Genomic DNA, 21998 nt, shown 5'->3' with positions numbered 1-21998 from the left:
AGAGATGGCTGTTATAAATTTGCTCTACCTATAACATTAAAGGAGTTAGGAAATGCGGGACTTCATATCAGTTACAATTGAACAAGAGTAAGATTAATGATTTTATTACTATTACTCTTCAAAATTGACAGATAAACAAATATTTGATTGTATAGAGTTTAATCAAAATATAAAGCAACATAATAAATATTTGTTTCAACGAGGATTATAATTTTATGCCTCCGATCGATACCCATTCGCTTCGATAAGTAACTAATATTCGATTCCTGCCGCACCGTGGTGGCAATCAAAGTTGTAATGAAATAGAATCCATTAATTTCTGATCTACCTCGTTCATGGCATATGAAAAGATCTTTTTATAAGACTTCTTTTATAGATTTAATATTTTAATAATCAGCAGTAAAATCTTCGTGAATAAAATTTAGAAACAAACGATTGTTACAATTGGCATTGTAGGTTACCCGGTGATATCATGTAAGCAAGGAGTCCCTTCTCGTAGGGGTCGAATGATTTAAATTTATTATACTCACCGGAATTGAAGGGGAAATTAGGGACTTTACGCATGCGCCAAAATACCTAAAATGTGTCAGGCTTACGAAGTGTATTTCTTTAACATGCTCCTGGCTGTTAATGTATAAAATTTATTGATATTATTATTGAAAATTTTTACAAACAATTTGTCGATTACAAGATATGAATGAGGACCACGTTGTTTACCCTCGAGGTAAGAAACATTGCTTTTGTGAGGTTAGGAGGCCGTGGAAAATCGATAATTTAATAACATAAGCCTAAGTTATTTATTAATCATGTAAAGTAATGAATGACCCCCGCAAATAATATAATTCTATTAAACAATACTAGATAACTTTTCTAAAGTTGAATTTTCGGTTAATTTGGTATAATATCTTGTATTTATGTTTGGTGTGATGTGTGATTTTGGAAATCTTTTTTCAGGTCCTGGCCCTACTCTTCCTGACACTTATTCCATGGCCGGGACCCTCTGTATTCAAAATAACATGTTCTCGTGACAACTCGAAAATCGTAAGAAAAGTAATACAAAACAAATGGCTCCCGGTTTTAGAAAGGTTCCAGGTCAGTATATGCGATGTAAATATAGATATGTGTATATTTTGGTATGGTATGTCGAATATATTATCTTATTAACTTTCAAGTGGTGTTCAATTTTATACATATTAATAATTTATAGTGGATCCTAATTCATTTAGTTTTAAATCGTTCATTTGAAATATACATTTTAGGTAAAATTACCCCTGGAATGTCCGTTCCACCCTGCGCGAGACATCTTTGCACCTCAACATGCGGCCAAACTTCAACACCGCTCATCCCAGTGGACATGTGCTTTCTGCGGCAAATCCTTCTACGAAGAACGACACCTTGACACACACTTTGACCAGCGACATAAGACTCACATTAATAAGGCAAGACATTTAAATGCTTTTTGCCAGCACGTATGTACCATTTTATCATATTTAATCGATTGCCAATCCTTTTATATTACCTACAACCCTACCATTCCATTTGCATATCCAAGATTAGCAAATACTATAAAAGTTAGTAACGTAAGTGAGAACGTTTGCCCTTTGCACTTTCATTGAAGTCATTCTATCGTAAGTATAGATATCTAATGAGTAATTTTTTTACAGGCCGAAGATGCAGTGTGTTTAGCAGATTACTGTGATATAATGCGGTGTCAGGTACTGATCGCACACGGGTTGCTAAGCGACGGCGTCGTACCAAGCACAGATGTGGAAGTGTGGCAAGATCTGGAGTCAGCGCGGAAAGCTCTCGCACCAGCTGCTATAAGGAGTATAGCTAAAGTACCAAGCCGCCGTCGGCACAGAGCCCGACCTCCTCCACCCATACCAGTACCCGACTGTCCACGAACGGAGGGGGATACTCAAGAACCAGGTTAAAGTTGTTATTAATTGTATGCGAATTATGATAAAATTTAATTGAAGTACCTATAAATATCAAATAGTGTACCATAATATAAGTTTTTATTTGAAACATTAACGTACATAATATTTCTTTTTGAAGTAGAAACTCCAGAAGAGAAAAAAAGAGAGGAGAGCGACGGTGATACAAATCAAACGGCAGAACTATGTGATGCTGACACTGTTGAATCGTCTCTACCACCGGACAGTCGGCAAAAGAGGCTTGCCGATTTACAGGCAGAGCGTGCTGCCTGCGACCCTAATAAACTTCAGGGCTTAAAGGTATTTCACTTTATCGTAAGATTTACGTCATTTTGTATTGTGTGGTGATTAAACCACCTGAGTAATTATACCTTTTTTATTGAGAAAACATATTTCAACATATTGTTATTTATTAACTAGGAGCTTCACTTGTGCAAATTTGGATAGCGAACAATGGTATTCAGAATATTCATTTAAAATAATTGACGTAGGTTATATTCCAAAGTAAATTATGATGAATAATGACTATTTACCGTTATTAACACAAATATATAAGCTATTTTATTAGTTAATTTCCTAAAATGATGATTTTTCTAGGTACGCTGTGAAAAGGTTGTGCATTCATGTATCGCGACTCTTCTTTTACATTTAACACAACCACAATTTACTGAACTTGAAGGTAATGTCCAAAGAACTGATTATTTATTAACAAAAGTAGCCCTTGTAAACTTTTTATCGAATTTAATGATATTTGCAAGTTTAATTAGCTTTGAAAGTATTATTATTTTCATGAATATTGTTTTGAAATGTTAAACTACTGTTTCAGAGGAGATGCAGCGCGCTGTTTGCTGGTACCTGAGTTGCGACCGTTACTGGGAAGACACGACGCCCGCTGCCCGCGCTTTTCCTTGGCCACTTTTGTTGGCATTGGCCACGGGACTTGCGCTAGCTTTGTGCATGTGCTACTATATCATATGGATTGTGTTTGAGTAAGTAACTATACCTATAGAGGTTGGCTTTTTTCTCAAATCTATCTTTTCGCAATTCTGCAGTTATTTCATAAGATGTGATCGTGATCGATCCCAATAAATGCATCAGCTAACTTCAATGAGTCTAATATTTTTCTTGGGTACAATCCCATCAAAACTTGGCAAGTATACGTATCGGTCCATTCTATCCATTCGGAGATTTAATCATAAATAATTGAATATTATCTGTAGCTCAGAAGAGGGTAGCATAGCGGGTAGCGCGTCCGTTTCCATGACGACCCATTCTTCGCCGGCTCGCGCCGAACGACTCGGGGGCGAAGACGCCATGTTGGATGACGAACACGACGACCATTACATCTACGTCACTTATCCGCCAGAATTGAAACGGAGGCTTCTAGAAAGGTACGCTAAAAACATCACCCTGATTATACTCTCTCCATATATAAGACAGACGAGAGTAGATTGAAGGTTATTTTTTGAATAGGTGCTTTTATATATATGTTACCACATGTTACGATTAAAAACTAACTACATAGGTATTGAGATTATTTGATAAGACGGGTTGCCATAAAGTATTAATAAAATAGAGTATGTGTATCAAATCTCGCATAGTAGGTAGGTAATGTTTTGCATTCAGCATATAATTAGGTACATTCCTACTTTATTATCTCTAGTTATTCGTAAAAAATATTTGCATTTTACTACCAGTCGTAAACTAATTGTCTTTTTAGTGTGTGTTGTTGCTATATTGTGTCTCTTTATAATTATTACCGTATGGTTGAGTGTACAATGTTTTGAAATTAAGATTGTAGTTGGTTTTTTTTTACATAGACGCATATTATGTAGATGGGGAATGAATAATAAACTAACAATTGTTATTGTTTTAGCTGCTACAATAGAACGACTCGACTTTGAGAAACGACCGCTCATCTCATTTCGTCGTGCATGGTTTTTAGTTAATATTTAAATAGATTGGTATGTAGTCATTAGAACAAAGACAGTCTGATTTAGCCAAATGTACCTAATGTAAATCGTCTTCTGTGCCTTCATTTGACTTTATTTTGTACGTGACGTTTTATGTAGAATATCGCTATAACTTCTAATCTCTTGTGACTATTAAAATGTAGAAGAAATGCCTGTTATCAATGATGATATAATATTGTATTCCGGAAGTTTCTATTGCATTATCATAGGACTGTCTTTTCTGGTTTTTAACGCGTTCGTTTAGTTTCTCGTAAAATACTTCTATCTCCCTATTTAGCCTAAAAATATTAATAATTAATAGAAATCAAGTGATAAGGTACAGAAAACTGAAAATGATTAAGTCCAATACACAAATCGCTCGCACAATAGAATTTCTATTTACCTACATAGTCTAAAATCAAAACTTAAATAATGTAAATTTCGTGTAATTTTTAAGTTTAGAGTTTGTAAAATTTTATTTAGAAGTAGTTCGCTTATTGAATAAAAATGGTGCCTATTTTGTATAAACATAGGAAAATGTAGCGTTCACTTTTTATAGGTACTAAATAGCAGTTTGTTTAAATAGATTGTTTTTAATAAAAACAAATGGGTTTGGCTTTGTATTTGTATCGTGTTATCGTTTAAAGCATTTGTAAACCTAATCAGTTAATTGACAAAAGTAATATTTAGATAGTTGATTAAAATTAACTATTTTTTCACGATATCCTTTGTTATTTTTTTATCAGATTTGGTTATTGTCTTATGTCTGCGATTACATCTTGTACCTGATAATTAAAACGCCATTTAAGAATTGTAAGCGATTTAAAGCACAAACGATTAGAATTAATATATCAAAGGCAATAAGACTCAGTCGTATATATTTAAAGTTATTGACTTGTATGCAATTGGCACAATTCTTTGCTTTCAGTGAATTATCACTGTCTTCGATTGGATCTTTGAAGGCTTTTTGTTTTGTAAATTCTATTTATTTATTTATTTAGAAACAACAAAAATTAACGAGCTATGTTTGTTGTTTATATTATAATTGCTTATTGTTGTAATTTCTTTACCTTTATAATTTTTTACATTTATGAATTGGATTTTGCAGTAAATATATGGACCTTCATAAATAAGTACTCTGTGTTCTTATTTTATTATTATAATGCTTCAATGAGACTGAAGAACTCATTAAGGATAGTGTTAAAATTTTAAGATAAAACCTACTTTTTAACTCACTTAATCTAAGATACTCATTGCACAGTTAATTTATTTAAAAAATGTAATTTACGAAGTTTGTTAAATAAAGTTCTAATTGAAAGTTGAGATGTTTTTATTCAGTGTAAAATTTTATGTTACAGTCTTTGTTATAAATAATATTTATTTAATTCCCTCTAGCTTTGCTATAAATTAAAACGAAATATACAAATAGGCAGGCAGGCAAAATTATTTTCATCCGTATTTAACGCCCTTCCATCCCGAATTTCCTTCCATTACGCACTTGCAGCCGCACCCCGTTGGACAAGTATCGTGTTGCGCGAACCTAGAATAAATATTGGAACGTTAATTAACAATAAACAATGATTTTAATTTCCAAAATATTATGTTGGATAGAAATTAAGAACGTAGATAGAAAAAAAAAAGAAGATACTCGAGGTAACAACGTGCGTTTTGTAAATTTAACCTTTTGACCGCCAGAGCAAAAACGCATCGCCGTGCCCTCCACGCCAAGCCACAAATTCAATGAGATAACCTTGAAAATAGTAGGGAGTCCAAAATGTTATCGATAAACATAATAATTCACGTCTGAATATTTGAATAAACAGCTTATAACACAAAAATAATATTTATTTAACCTCATCTCCTACTGTAAAAACTTAAGACCACATTTATAGCAACTATCAACAAAAAAAATCAACCTTTTGAGATACAAAAATACATATAAAATTGCAACAAGTTACAGCACTATTCTCTATCAGTTACGCCCCATTGGCATGTATACATGCCAATGGCGCGGGCAACCATCCTTTTTTTTATAATCTCTCGCTTCTGATTAGGGATGTGTAGTTGTATATTATTATAACTTATCGAGTTTATTTATTAAGTTTATATGAACTATAGGTATTATTGTGGAGTGTTTATTTGTAAATATCAAAACAACTATTACCTTTAAATAAAGGGAATTGCATTAAAACTACATATTTATTTTCCAATCATTTAGTTTAAGGACGCTATAACGTATTTTTACAAAAACACGCTGTTTTTCGGTACCATTTTAACTTAAAGCAATTATTACACGTGAGAACATAGTAATATCTTAATTTAAAGATAATATATTCAGCTCTACGTTCATCTTATAAAAATTGTACGACGTCATACAAAATTGTCGCTGAAATACGTTTTTTCCATCACAATAAACGCATAAAATGCAAAAAAATGGGGTCTAAACCGGTACCATTTTAGGAAAATTAAGAGCCTAATCTATCTTCTTAACTATATCTTATTGAGGGATATATAGTCCTTTATATATGGTGTAATTTTTATGAATCTAAATCAAAATTTTATTTCAATAATGAGCTAAATTAAAAATACTTGTCGATTTCTTCATACATTTTGTTCTCGCGGTTCGTCAGACCGCGCTCAGAAGCGCTCTTGGAAGGACGGGTGTATCGCTCCTCGTGCCAAAAATAAAAACGAAATAAAAAAGATTATTGTGCGTGCACTGTCTTTTTCGTGATTTGAAATATTTGATACTTTATATCAAGAAGCTTTTATCTAATACACTGGAGATTTCGGTATGAACATTGACGTGTAACAAGAAAATATTGCCCAGTTCATGTTTTTTATCACTTTCACACCTAACTTGGTATTGCCACTGTTAATACGAAGTTTTCCCAAGGCTACTATGTATGCTGTAATATTCTGTGCAAAAGGTTAGTTTTTGTACATGAGTTTGTTGATAAATTGCCAACAACGTCATTCAGAAGCATTGTTGGATGAGACAATTATTATTTATGCTAAATAAACTAAGTATCTGAACCAATTATTAAAAAGCGATACTCCCTGATTATGGGTAGTCACCATAATAAAATTGTAGCAACTCTCACTTTGTCAATATGGCATGTGTGTCAAAAAAATTGCGTCGCTTCGAATATTTAAGTTAATATTGTTGCTTATTTAATGAATATTTTCCGAATATAAAGAATGCATTGTATTGTGCAAAATTGCAGAAGTGTTTGGACACCAAATTCTGGCATAGAATTTCACAGGCAAGTGTATATTTACGTTATTTACAATATTCCTCAATACTCCTGCATTTACCTGTTTAGAATCATTTCAATGGCAAAAATTGTCTAATTTAGCATCATTTTAGTAAGCAGTCATGTTAAATTTGTTATTTCCCTAATACTTTATCATTTTTCAACAAGTTTTCAATAAACAGATTTAACAAGTAAGGTAACCATGATGACGAGTTTTTATGGATAGCGAAGAGAATATATTGTAATAACAATATTATGATGAAAATTTAGAACACCATTTTAAAGATTGTTACTAGTAATGAAACAACACATGACATCGGTATTGCACTCACATGTAGTTATAAGATTGTTCGTTTTTACATTGAAAATTATACTTTTTTAACTTACCTCATATTTTTTTGTTTTACGTATTTCAGCTTTCCAAAAAGTAAAATAAAAAGAAATATATGTGCCCATCAAGGTTACTGAGGATTACGACCCAGAAAAAAATACCTTTTGAAAAATAAACTTTGTAAAGTTAGCTGAAATTTGTGCAAGGCTGTTATAAACAGTTTTTCTTTGATGAATCTGGCTTGAAATTGACCCGTCGAAGCAACGCGTTTAAAAAGAAGATCTGAGTAGCTAACAATTTGGTAAACAGCATCTGATGCAAAACACAACTTTCCTCTATTTACAAAGGATGTTAATGCTATATATCGGTTCATATCCAAGCTTTGTAGCCAAAAGTTATTTATAACTATCATTCTATACCAATTAAAATTGTATGTACCTACCTATAAAGTATGACCATAATATTATAGTATAAATACTGTTAAAAATATAATATGTCGTTATTATTTATAGACCATGATTTTTAGTTTTTTCTATTTTGAAAAATCCTGAATTTACAAACCAGCGTGGTCACTCGACAGAAAGAGACAAATAACATGACTGACGTCATTGAATGTCATAGTTTCTTGTTTCAAGTTAATGGTCATAGTGCAATCTCCAGTGTATTAGAGGATATAAGCTTCTTGCTTTATATGAGTAAAGTTCTGTATAAGTGTCATATTCCAATTATTTGTAATTTAAAATTATGTTTTTAAAATTACCTTGCCTGAGATCCTCTTTTTTATGGGTTGTTGAATAGATTGGTGGGGTAAATCAATTCAAGATGGCGTCGACGAAAATTTGGCTTTTTTTCGTGATGGGTGTCATTTTCATAGTTTTTGGGGTAGCTATTACCGAATATGAGGTCAAAACTGAAATCCAAGATGGCGCCGACGAAAATTTTACATCTTTTCGTCATAGGTGTCATTTTCATGGTTTTTGGGGTAGCTATTAACGAATATGAGGTCAAAACTATAATCCAAGATGGCGCCGACAAAAATTTTACATCTTTTCGTCATGGGTGTCATTTTCATGGTTTTTGGGGTAGCTATTAACCAATATGAGGTCAAAACTGAAATCCAAGATGGCGCCGACGAAAATTTTACATCTTTTCGTCATGGGTGTCATTTTCATGGTTTTTGGGGTAGCTATTAACGAATATGAGGTCAAAACTATAATCCAAGATGGCGCCGACGAAAATTTTACATCTTTTCGTCATAGGTGTCATTTTCATGGTTTTTGGGGTAGCTATTAACGAATATGAGGTCAAAACTATAATCCAAGATGGCGCCGACAAAAATTTTACATCTTTTCGTCATGGGTGTCATTTTCATGGTTTTTGGGGTAGCTATTAACCAATATGAGGTCAAAACTGAAATCCAAGATGGCGCCGACGAAAATTTTACATCTTTTCGTCATGGGTGTCATTTTCATGGTTTTTGGGGTAGCTATTAACGAATATGAGGTCAAAACTATAATCCAAGATGGCGCCGACAAAAATTTTACATCTTTTCGTCATGGGTGTGATTTTCATGGTTTTTGGGGTAGCTATTAACCAATTTGAAGTCAAAACTAAAATCCAAGATGGCGCCGACGAAAAATTTGACATCTTTTCATCATGGGTGTCATTTTCATGGTTTTTGGGATAGCTATTAACGAATATGAGGTCAAAACTATAATCCAAGATGGCGCTGACGAAAATTTGACATTTTTCGTGATGGGTGTCATTTTCATGGTTTTTGGGGTAGCTATTAACGAATATGAGGTCAAAACTAAAATCCGAGATGGTCGTCGAATTTCAAGATGGCGTCATGGTAATACTGTCGCGTTATGGAGCAAGGCATCGATTTTGGTATCTATGAATCTCGCCCAAGAAGTTTCACTCCTGACACGTTTTCTCGGCACACACGTTCTTTTTTATTTTATTCTCTTTGTTTAAATGTTTTAGATAAACTTTTTTTAAATAAAGTTTAGCGAATATATTTAAAGAATATATTTAAAGTTAATAATATCTGTCAGAATATTAACATTATTGCCACAGAGTTGCGTTTTATATTAAATTTCTAAATATGCATTTCAATGTTCTTTAAAATTGTTTTTTTTTTAAGACTTTCTACAAAACTGTGGTTGTTAACGTTTTTGTTATTTTATTTAAGTTTACTTTAAAGGAGTAAGAAAAATATACCTAATTATCGACGGTTACATTGGGGATTTGGTAATAGCTGTCTCAAAAACTTTGAAAATGACACCCATGCCGAAAAGATGTAAAGTTTCGTCGACACCATCTTCGATTTTAGTTTTGACCTCATGTTGGTTAATAGCTACCCCAAAAACCATGAAAATGACACCAGTGTCGAAAAGATGTAAAATTTTCGTCGGCGACATCTTGGATTTTAGTTTTGACCTCATATTGGTTAATAGATACCCCAATAACCATGAAAATGACACCCATGACGAAAATATGTAAAATTTTCGTCGGCGCCATCTTGGATTTTAGTTTTGACCTCATATTGGTTAATAGCTACCCCAATAACCATGAAAATGACACCTATGTCGAAAAGATGTAAAATTTTCGTCGGCGCCATCTTGGATTTTAGTTTTGACCTCATATTGGTTAATAGCTACCCCAAAAACCATGAAAATGACACCCGTGACGAAATGATGTCAAATTGTCGTCGGCGCCATTTTGGATTTTAGATTTGACCTCATATTGATTAATAGCGACTCCAACTCCTTGAAAATGACACCCATGACGAAAAGATTTCAAATTTTCGTCGGCGCCATCTTGGATTTTAGTTTTGACCTCATATTGGTTAATAGCTACCCCAAAAACCACCCACATTTGCAAATGTGTTTGCTACTTAGGAAAAGTTCAGATTTAAAGATATAGGTAATGTGAATGTGTGGTAACGAATTTAATTTATTTCATTCCGACTGTTTCTCGAAATAACATACATTTACTAAGAATTGCATACAATGCCGGGTTTAATATATTGCCGGTAACATAATATTATGTATGATAATAATTCTTAAAAAAGTATTTTATACATTTCTTAAAAAGCTTCGATATTGTATACAATAATACAATTCATATTCAAATTGTTGTAAAATAGTCACACTTTTTTAAGTTGGTTGAATACACTAAAATACTTATAAGGATCGTACCTACTAATAATAGTAACAAAATGAATTTTTAAAGTTCCCAGTAATCTTCTGGAATCAATTTCAATAAAAATATAAAAAAAAAAAATAATATCAAGTATGAAGATGGTCTATAAAATGGAATGCGCTATGTTTACGTCTTTTACGTGAGCGTGATGTTCCCGCGAACCACGTGGCGACGTTAGATACCTAAATTTGAGTAACGCAGATTTGTGACAGCGTCCTTAATACTTGAGTTATTACAAATACTAATGATATGTAGGTACCTATTTAGGTCAATTACCATATTTGATATGACATAGCGACAATTTGTATCATAAGAATATTCTAATAAAGGCACTGATTAGACTTATTAGGTAATAAATTTTGAAAACTGCTAAATAGGTAAGTACCTACAGATTTTTAGAGATATTTATACATTTTGGACCTAAGCGAATTTTTATCATTACATGGACAATAAATATTATGCTAGAACGCATACATTGTGTTTGTGACGATAAAATAAAAAAAAAGTTGTGTGGTTTTATGAAACCACGGTAAAAGTGAAACTGTTCGAACGGTTCCGAACACTGCTTTGTGTAGCGCATGTCGCGTGCCAAGTAGGTATACCTACTCGGCAGCCGCGATACACGCGACATGCGCTACACAGACCAAAAAGTTTGAGACGATGTAATAAAAGTTTCACTTTAATAATAAAAAACCAACAATTGTATATAATCATTATGTTCATTAACAGCCTTGTATTTACCTACCTATCTATATAATTATTATGCTCATTAATAGCTACTCGATAAAATATTTTTACAACTTTCCGCACTTAACAACACGGCACGCGCTTACGACGTCACCAGTCCGACATCTATTCATGTCAATGGCGCAGAAGGGATTGCATATCGATACTGTGCTAGGGATGCGCATGATTGGCGAAAAGGAAAATATTCAAATCAACAATATCCACAATATAGACAATATGGTATTATACCAAAGAATGTAGTATTTACCTTTTTTCTCAGTGACTAAGCTTATATATTTTTTTTGTAGCTATTACAAAAATTAAGCGAATTAGAGTAATTTCGCTGAAATTTTAATGAAGTTACTTGAATATTACACTACATCACTAGTAGGCACGTATACATGTCATTGGCGCGAGAGAACATGCTTTTTTAGCCATTAATTAAGTTATTTTTTGTCATCAAATATTTGAATAACTACTTGGCAATTTTGTTTACTGTGTACAATTATGTAATAACTGGGGATTCAGTTCATAAACTGTATAAATAAAACACGTAAAAGTAAAGGTTTAATATGTTTATTTTGTATTTATCTATGATCTGTTTCTTGGCATGTATAGGTGTCGTTGGCGCACAGGGCACGATTGCGCATGACATCTATAGATGTCATTGGCGTTCAAAAGGTTAAGGAGAGTCGAAGATATTTAGCAAGCAACTTCATTGAGAAAGGATAAGTAGCCCAAAAGGACAGGAGAAGTCACTGATTTGATATATATTCAATCTGATTATATTGCATATAATTTTCATGCCACGTACGTTTGTCCGCTGTGGATACTCTGAACCATTTTAAATAAAGCACATTGAGCAGTTTCATCCAACTTGAAAAATAGGATATACTTGATAAATTGAATTTCTGTCTTCCGAATCTGGTATTTTTTGACAGATTTTTGACAAATTAAACACGCAATTTTCACGCATTAGCATGTCCACAAGACAAATACACAAATATTTTGTTAAGTCATTTAGATTCATATCTGGTACCGTTCCAAAGCACCTATTGTTTATGTGAAGCGCAAAGAATAAATAGAGAAACAGAGTTACTTTTGCATATATAATTTGAATCTGAACAAAAGACTATTAACGTAATTATTTTACGAAACCTCGAATCATGCATGCCGTATTACATAAGGACATGCATAATAATCATTTATGCAATAAAAATAATTCCTGACGGCAAGGGGCGCCAGGCGATCATCCTAATGCCATGCGAGTACTTATGGTATGCACCGCATGACTGCATCGTCGTACGGGCAAACACACTACACTACGGTAGTAGCTTTTCGTAGACGGCCGTTCCGATTCGATTTATTCAAACCTATGTGTCGCGAGAGGATGCATATTCTATGTGATTGTACGTGTTTTCTACGCATATCGATATGAATAAGACGCATAAGATATATAAGACGCATTCGCGGTATACGCTGCGTGATGCGGGGCTCTATCCAATCACCTAAAATTTAAATCCACAAGACGCAACTACATACGCGGGAACGTAAAAACATCCGCACGTCGATTCAAATCTGTACTCTTCTAATGCCTCCTCCACACTACTCGCGAAGTTCCTCGGCGAAGTACTCGGCCGAAGTTGACTGAAGTCCGCGGTGCTACACTACACACTCGTTCAACTTCGCGAGGAGCACATACGTTCATATTCAGAACGAACTTCAGGTAACTTCGTGCCCTTTGACTCGGGCGCAAAAACCGACAACAAACGGAAGTCGGCCGAGGCGAGGTAAAGTTGGACGAAGTAAGCCAAAGTGCCTCTCCACATTATTCTATTCGTCTAACCTCGTTCAAGTTCGCGAGTAATGTGGAGGAGGCATAAGGGTATGTAAATACCATTTGCGTTAATCGTTAGAGCTCACACTCACCAGGCGAGCATGTGGCGCGCGTGTCCCGCGTGCGTGCACAGCGCGCAGGCGACGGCCAGGCCGCGCACGGCGCGCGCGCACACGGCGCAGGGCAGCGCCACGCGGCGGCACGCCGGGCAGCCCGCGCCGCGCGTGCTCAGCCCGCACCGCCCGCACCGCCCGCACTCCCACGACGCTTCGCCTTCGTACTGCATGTCGTACTTGCAATGGACCAACTTCATTACCTGGTTCAATACATAATTATTATTATATAAGGACTAGCTGCTCCGCGCGGTTTCACCCCCGTGGCTGTTGGTCGTAGCGTGATGATAACCTGCCTATAACCTTCATCGATAAATGGGCTATCTAACACCGAAAGAATTTTTCAAATCGGACCAGTAGTTCCCGAGATTAGAGCGTTCAAACAAACAAACAAACTCTTCAGCCTTATAATATTAGTATAGATTATCAACATTTGTCATTGACTGAAAAATTAGGACACAAGTTATGTACAACGCGTGATCACACTAGAAGATCCTCAACACGCAATTCGCATTGTGTCATCTTAAACATAAGTTGGCACTTGGCACAAAAACCGGTTCAAGTGAGAGCGTTCACAAGCCAACTTGTCCTTTTCTAACTAGGTGACAATGGTTCAACAAAATACGGGACAAATTTCATGAAAAACAAGCTAGTAAATGTCCAGTACATATTATTATATTGATGATACGCTACCTATCTAGTATGTATAGTATGTAAAAATAAACTATTAAAACATACTGTACTTGTATTCTTTCGTAAAAGTGAGAACAACGTAAATTATAATTTTCATTAAAAGCTGAATAATAACTACAATTTTTATCGTAACCTCTTAGGTGCTCGAGGATTGCGCTTTTAAGTCTTAAATTAAATTATTTTTTACCGATAAATAATTCGTTAGATGGTGCAAAGTCAAACAAAATTCATGGTCACTACCATTTCTACAAACATCAATGAATTACCAATCAAAAGAGTTGTGAAAACGTTAGACAAGGATCATTTCCTTTTGGGAGACCTCTCGCTCGGGCCGTTTTTTGTTAGCTTAAGCTTATAAGGAAAAAACAATCTTAAGTACATATAGCAATAGACCATATTTTATAAAAAATACAAATATTTTGTTTGCACAATCTAGTTAATAGTATATAACGTATTTGGATTTCGACTAATTATTGTGAAATAAAATAATCCGAGCGAGCGTGCCGCGACAGCGGAATGCCGGAATAGACTTTGTGCATGAATCGTTTTAGTGGATTCGTAACACAAATTTCGGGATGTGAATCATTTTTGTGTAGCCACAGTAAAAGATTCACATCTCAGTCGCGTTGTTAACTATTTTTTCGCTCAATGAGCGTTTTCCAATCCTTTCGCCACTCCCCAATTAGATCAGTTTTTGCGATTCATGCAAAAAAGAAATTATATTTCCAAATTACTCACCTCAGTGCGTTTATATAACAATTGCCATCGATGTAAAACATCCGCATACGTTCTCTTGAAACAATGATAAAGATGTACAGTCGCCTCATCAAGCACACAGGCAGAGTTTCTATCCGACTTCATAAGAGAATAATCCGTGTTTAAATTTTCTGCTTCAGAACACGAGTTACTACGCAATATTATTGGCAGTGTCCAACCGTCAGCGCTTATCTCGCTATATTGGTTTATTGTGTTGTACGGTGATGTATTATTACCCTAAAATAAAAGTTATAATGAGTTCATATTGAACATGCAACATTTTAAAATTGAATAAAATAAAAGGTAAAGTTAAAAGTATTCTTGAAAAAACATTCAATTCTCAATTGGATAGTTTTATGTTTCATAACTTACATAACTAGACGTACTAATAGAGGATTGAGAACTGGAACTGCTCGAGTCATTGAATACGAGAAATGCACAAGTTAGCATGGCCGCCATTTGTAGATCGAGTGATTTGGCATAATGTGAAATTCTGAAAAACAAAATTAAAGATAATGATGAATATATGATTGAAACAAGTCAATAACTGCGTTAAAAACAACCGACTTCAAACTTGCACTTGCAACATTTACAAATACAGACAAAAATGCTCATAAAATAAAAACTACTGGGCCTATCCGAATAAAATTTTTATGGGACCAATTCGACACCATCCCGCATCGAACAAAAAATCACGTATAAGTATGAAAATCCCGCATCGAACAAAAAATCACATATTAAGAAGAGCTGGAACGTCAACACATTTACACATTGCACATGTTAGGCCGGGAGATACTGACACAAAATTTCGGGTCATTTGTAACAGGATGGCGGTCTAGAGGGGTCTTACTTATCCGACGAGTGTGACTTACGCCCACGCGACTAGTCCGCCGGTACCAGCGTTCCGACCATCATTTTTCTTTTTGTCATTGCGTAATAAGACCTCTGTAGAACCGCCATTCTGTTACAAATGACCCGAAATTTTGTGTCAGTATCTCCCGGCCTATGTATGTGTCATATTTTGCAATTGTTTATAAATACAGGGTGATGTAATTGGTGTAGTACGAATATCTAAAAATCTATGAAGAATTTTGTGATACAGTAAATGGAAGAATTATATACTTTTTTTACAGTATTTAATAAAATCATTTAATTTTTTGTTCATTTTCATTAGAAATGTCAATTTTTCTCACCAAGGTGGAAATTGGGATGATAAGGATCTTGTTAGAAAAATATAAATTTTGACTAAAATCGGCATTTTTTTTTTCAAAAATCAAATTACTAATTAATAATCAAAGTTATCCACATTATTAAAAAAATAAGCCAAACTATACACAATTTTTACGTGATGCAATCCTCAAAGATCATGGACATAGTGTATTGCGCCTTCCACCGTACCATCCAGAACTCAACCCAATAAAGTTAATGGTTCATAATTAAAGGGAAAGTAGCATCACAAAATGTGAACTTTAACTTTGCCAAAACCCAGTTGATTAAATGTAGTTTTATTTTAACATTAATTGATTATTTTGCCGTCAAAATTGGATTTATGTATATTATGTGTATTTTTTACCTAATATGCAGTTAGCTGCAGACTGTGTGTCTTAGATTTGGATTTAATGTTGTATTTGTTAGTGGTGGTTGCCTATAATTGTGACAGCACTATGTCTACGATTGTAATTACTTTAATGCTTTCATCTATGTATCAGTGTATATCATTTGCATTATTTATCTACAACGCACCCATTTTACAATTCAAGTCTAAAATGAAACTAGAGTCGCATTTATTTTTGAACATACTGTAAGTGAAATTGCATAAGTGTGAGTACTGTGAACATGCCAGCTTTCCTTAATTGACCGATAAATCGGTTCAGAAACCTCGGAGTAATCGGTGTACATACATAAAAAAAACATACCGGCCGAATTGATAACCTCCTCCTTTTTTTGAAGTCGGTTAATGACACACTGCAAATAAATCGCATCGTTTTCAACTCTATTTTAATTGCAAATCAATTATGGGTATATTTGCATTGAGCTTTTAATTTTTGCCATGTCCAAAATCAAGATGCCCTATGTCTTAATTTCACAGCTTCACAAAATAATACTCACAGAAATTGATAATATTTAGTTTGAGTCCTCTCAATCTCATACCATTAAAATGCTCTATTTTTCGCCCCGCAATGCGAAAGACGCGGGTTCCAATCCCGCCTCGTGATTTTTTTTATTCTTTAAAATGTTCTCAATACTCACAGAGTCTGCAGCAGGTTACAGCAGAGCGGATGCCCCGCCCAGCCCATGGTCTCCTCGCTGGACATCAGGTGGTCCACCGGCTGCACGCTGAGCGCCTTCGCCACCAGCGCCGCGAGCGTCCACGTGTGCGATAGCTCCTCTTCTCCCTCATCTGCTGATACCTTCGCGTTGTGTTCACACATTTCTGCGAAAATTATTGTACATCACTACATAGTATAAAACAAAGTCGCTTTTTCTGTCCCTATGTCCCTTTGTATGCTTAAATCTTTAAAACTACGCAACGGATTTTGATCCGGTGTTTTTTAAAAGATGGAGTGATTCAAGAGGAAGGTTTATAATTTATTAGGTTTTAGACAAAGCGTGCGAAGCCGCGGGCGGTAAGCTAGTATTTGCTAAAAATTTAAAAAATTAAAATACTTGTTGAAGTTATCGTGAAATAGGTTAGGTACATACAAATACCTCCTATGATATGCATAAATTTTACTCAATTGCTAGTTTACAAAATAAAAATATATGCGATTAACTTGCCATTTCATTCCCTCTCTAGTATTGTTGAAGAGATAGCTAAATTTGAAATCAAAATCCACGCAAATTCGTTCGGTAGTTCAGGCATAAATGAATATCAAAGAGTAGCTTTTCCCCAAAGTTTTCGAAACAAAACATATTTAATTCCTACAACAAGGTATGCAAAGTTGAGATATCCAAAGCGACTTACCAACTGGATTATCAGGGTTGATAATATACTTCTCGGCAAGTGTTCTGCTTAGTAGGAATAAACTGTCAGCTGAGTATAGGACGACTCGAGGTGATGAGCAGCCAGATATACTGCCGCGGCTGCGCATACTGCCAGCTCGGCGACTTTGAGCTTTCTGTGTATGTAATAGAGCTTATATTTGATAATAAATGTTACAGAACTATTCATTGTGAATGTTTGGATGCTTTGACAAAAATCGGTCGAATTAAATTTCGCGAAATATTTTGCTAGGTAATATTACAAGGAGTTTAAAAGGACATTTACATAAATTTTACCTTCGTTTTTTCTCCATTTATTTTATTAGATAGGGCCCTAACAAATGAATAAGCTAACTCGAAAAAAAATATTCACTTACCCAACGATCTTGAAAATAGAATGTAGTGATAGAATTCGACGCGTGCCTATGGTGCAACTGTGGGAAACCAGAGGCGTTTGTTGGCGAAGGAGTAGTTGTAGCATGTGGAGACACAGAACTGTACCCAGTTCCAAACAGCCCTGGAGTCAGAGATAAGGACGACATCGACCTTGGCGTCCCACTCTCGTGTTTTAGAGATAACCGCCGGGCATTGGCTGGTCTATTGAATACGACTAGTGTGCTAACACCGCACCATTTAGCGCTGCATGTACGAGGGAATGGAATGCAAGAATCACCTGCATTTTCACTCTCAGACTGACTTCTTTGGCTTGATTTCATTGAATCTGAATCGTCGGATGACTTCACTGGAATCTGGAAATAAATCAAAAGTTGAAAAATGAGAAATATATTTCTTTAGATTCTTAATGCTTTTTTTCATATCCATACCTCATCTATTGAAGTAGCCAAAGTTTTCAAACAATACAGCAAACATCTTTGGCCTTCTTTCTTCTTACGATACGCAGTTCTGTTAATAGCTTGCAATATTTTTATTGTGGTAGCGCTGTCTACATTTGTTCCCGATAACCATGAGAACTTTGGTATTGTTTGTTCTGTCACATTTCTCGGGAACGTAACTTGCAAGTTTGCAATGTATCCATTGCGCTCTGAATGTATCTGACAGGTGCGAGTTTCAATATTCATATCTGTTACTTCAATATTGGCCATTTCCCTTATTGATTCAAATTCTTCATCTATGGAGGTAGGTGTTTTATGTACAATTTTGTTCTGTAAAGATAAATTTTATTTTTCCAGTTATAAGTTTAACAGTTAAAGTTTGTATATCTAAGGCTTGTTCACGGCCGCACGAAAAACGCATAACGCGACGTTGCCGCTCCGTCCGCGTCGGCACGGTTATAATAATTGTTTACGCAAGATGCTTGATGAAAGCGTGCTTGGTATTCTAGAAAACTGCACGCGGCCATTTCGCATCTTAGCCTATTGTTCCCAACAATAAGCTATTGCCATATTATATTGACACTTTTACTAACTTTAAATACTATAATCAAATTAAAACATAAAATACGAAATTGTAAAAGTATTGTAGGTGCAAGTGAGCTGAGTGAGTGACATCACACAGTAATCAAAAAAAGTTCCACTTATAAAGTGATGTGTTAAGGATGTAAGATAGTTTTCATGCCATTACAATAAACATTAAACATATCATACAGGCGCAGAAAAGGGAGAGAAATGTTTTGACTACAACAAAAATAGAAATAGGATAGTACTTCTATCTTTTTCTTTTGGATTGCTTATTATTTTAATAATAAAGATTAATAATAGTGTTTGTTTAGTTATATCTCTCAATAATTAAAACTATGTCAATGAATATCACTTATCAAAACTATCTTACCATTTGAATTTCCTGACCTTTGTTATCATTCATTGACATGTCATTCATTGAACTTATGGTAGATGCATAGCTTGCTGCTGAAACAATTTGTTCAGAATTATATGACAGCATTTAAAAGTAAAGAAAATTATGCAACATTATTATACAGAATTTAGTTCTCTAGCCATTGGCAATTAACAATTTAAGACATTCAGTCCATCCTATTAATTTCTCAGCCCCCGGAATCACAGACACAATAAAAATCTATTGTGTCGTGGTCCATTGGGCCGCTCGGTGGTCAATGGGTTAAAGATGAAAAGCTGTGTAATAAAATAAAGAGGTTCTCACAATTACATATTTCAATAACAATCAGAATTCCCTTTAAAAAAGCTCAAGTGAGATAGAATTAAATTAAAAAAATACTTAAAAATAATGACTGATTTCTTTACCATCACTAATATTATCTTCTTCATGTTCTACATCATCAGGAAGAAAATGGGAACACATTTTCAGAAGAGATGGGTGCATAGTCCATATTCTTAGTGTTTGATCTCTCCCCCATGTTATTAATTGATAGTTTGAAGGCAGGGTATTGGGCCTCCACACCATTGTCTGAACAGTATCAGTGTGCCCAGCCAGCCTATGAGTTAATGTGCCTTCTATCCATATTCCAATGACACCAGCTTGTTCAACCCTGGGTAAACCTCCCCACCCCACACCAATTGTCAATAACCCACTACCAAACGGAGTATATATAGCTCTCCATACTGGAAAATTAGTCATTATCACATTTTCTGGCCTCCTAGCATTATTGATATCAAAATATTTGATGCTCCCATCGTGACTTGAAGTGACTAGTTGATATTCATGGTGAGGACTCCAATCGACTCCATGAATCTTACAAAGGTGTGCTGATATATAATGCAAAGGTGCTGAATTTTTACGATAGTCCCAAACTTTAATATCACCATCATGGGCAGTGGCAACTATATGCGAGGCTACTTTATTCCATTGGACTTGAGAAGCACCAGCTGTAACAAACAATAAAAACCTATATTATAGTTTTAAAAATAATATTGTTATACTCAATACAATGTAGATTTTAGTACATAGCCCAAGATAAACAAATAATACTTTGTAACTCACCAACAGCACAAAGTGAAACAACTGGTTTCCTTGAATCTCTTAGATCCCATAAATGAGTAAATGTATCTATTGAGCATGTGGCTATTAAATTATGATCCTGCCGATGGAAATGCGTATCACTAACTACACGAGTGTGGCCCTTCAATGAACATATACAAGTCAAGTCATTGCCTGCTCGCCATTCATATATGTCTACTCGCTGATTACTCTGGAACACAAAATACAAATTCATTTAATTGTAAATAATACGAAAGAAGTTATTCTATATTTAGGTTACATACCGCTATGGCACACAATTTTTGTCCAGGGTATGTCTGACACCATTCGGCACCTGCAGCGTCGTATTTACTATGCCGAGGATATTTTTTGATTATGTCCCCGGTATCATCATCAATGCTTAGCTGTTTAATCGCTAGCCATCTTCGCCCAGCTAAAAGGACATTATTGCCTGAATAATCAACGGACATAGCCGTAGCCTGTAATTCTCTGTATTCCCATTTCATGATCTCTGAACTCCAATGAACAGACATTTTTGTTGCACTATGATACTATCTACATAATATAGAAAAATGTCACAGGTTAGATCGTTCAATAATCAATTTTATTTAAATATTTTAATATTTGTAAATAAACGCAAATAATTGGGAAACAAATGTGACTTTGACGCATTTTTAACACCTACTATCTGCTGTCATCTGTCAATAATTATTATGCAAATGACATTGATAATCAGCTGTCCACCATGTGATAGGACCTTGGATAGCCAAAGGTCCTATCACATGTGACATGGTGGTCCTGTGTGTGGTCCTATGCACGTCCTTTGACTATCACTTTCCTAAATACAATATTCCTAGAAGTTTAGGTACCCACCAAGAAGCTTATATCTAATACACTGGAGATTGCACTATGAACGTTGACTTGTCACGGGAAGGTATGACCTTGAATGACCCCTGTATGTTTTTGTCCCTTTCACACCTAACTTGGCAAGTTGGTGTGAAAGGGATGAAGGAACATACAGGCGTCATTCAAGGTCATATTTTCTTGTGACAGGTTAGTGTTCATACTGAGGTCTCCAGTGTATTAGATACAAGCTTCTTGGTACCCACTAAATAATATTTTAGTATGCCATTCGCTAAAAAATCTTTCTTTTTTCTTTTTTTTTCTTTCTTTTTTTAGTTATGCGACAGTAGAACTTAGGCCGCGTTTCCATCTGCAAGAAATGTCCGACAGTCTGTCTGAGAGCAGCTTGCAAGTCTAATTCCGCATTTCCACCTGCAAGTAGACTTGCAAGCTG

The 21998-nt window shown here is 34.9% G+C and overlaps 2 protein-coding genes across 6 annotated transcripts; one reads left to right on the top strand and one right to left on the bottom strand.

Annotated features, from left to right (window-relative positions):
- The first annotated feature begins 568 nt into the window (after window positions 1–568).
- Window positions 569–5207, top strand: LOC123706103. Of its 4 annotated transcripts, none has more exons than XM_045655257.1 (9): window positions 569–724; window positions 955–1092; window positions 1260–1439; window positions 1665–1929; window positions 2062–2237; window positions 2535–2616; window positions 2764–2926; window positions 3158–3328; window positions 3814–5207. In XM_045655257.1, the coding sequence occupies exons 1-9, from the start codon at window positions 698–700 to the stop codon at window positions 3839–3841; spliced, it is 1230 nt and encodes a 409-aa protein (XP_045511213.1). In that variant the 5' UTR covers window positions 569–697; the 3' UTR covers window positions 3842–5207. The 4 variants fall into 4 exon arrangements, with proteins under 4 accessions (XP_045511213.1, XP_045511212.1, XP_045511211.1 ...); XM_045655256.1 differs by having other exon boundaries at window positions 2059–2237; XM_045655255.1 differs by having other exon boundaries at window positions 1260–1469.
- Window positions 5202–21383, bottom strand: LOC123706102 (GATOR complex protein WDR59). Of its 2 annotated transcripts, none has more exons than XM_045655251.1 (12): window positions 20986–21383; window positions 20705–20912; window positions 20008–20589; window positions 19580–19656; window positions 18616–18954; window positions 18169–18540; window positions 17775–17928; window positions 17060–17243; window positions 15182–15302; window positions 14792–15046; window positions 13340–13563; window positions 5202–5429 (listed from the first exon to the last, which is right to left on the bottom strand). In XM_045655251.1, exons 1-12 carry the CDS (start codon window positions 21232–21234, stop codon window positions 5339–5341), a joined length of 2856 nt encoding a protein of 951 aa, XP_045511207.1. In that variant the 5' UTR covers window positions 21235–21383; the 3' UTR covers window positions 5202–5338. The 2 variants fall into 2 exon arrangements, with proteins under 2 accessions (XP_045511207.1, XP_045511208.1); XM_045655252.1 differs by having other exon boundaries at window positions 19580–19653; window positions 20986–21382.
- Between the last annotated feature and the right edge of the window lie 615 nt (window positions 21384–21998).

The sequence above is a fragment of the Colias croceus genome, chromosome 3 (assembly GCF_905220415.1).
Source record: "Colias croceus chromosome 3, ilColCroc2.1".
NCBI classification, from domain to species: domain Eukaryota; kingdom Metazoa; phylum Arthropoda; class Insecta; order Lepidoptera; family Pieridae; genus Colias; species Colias croceus.
Note: the sequence above shows the minus strand (reverse complement) of the source record. Positions and strands in the feature narration are given on the sequence as shown.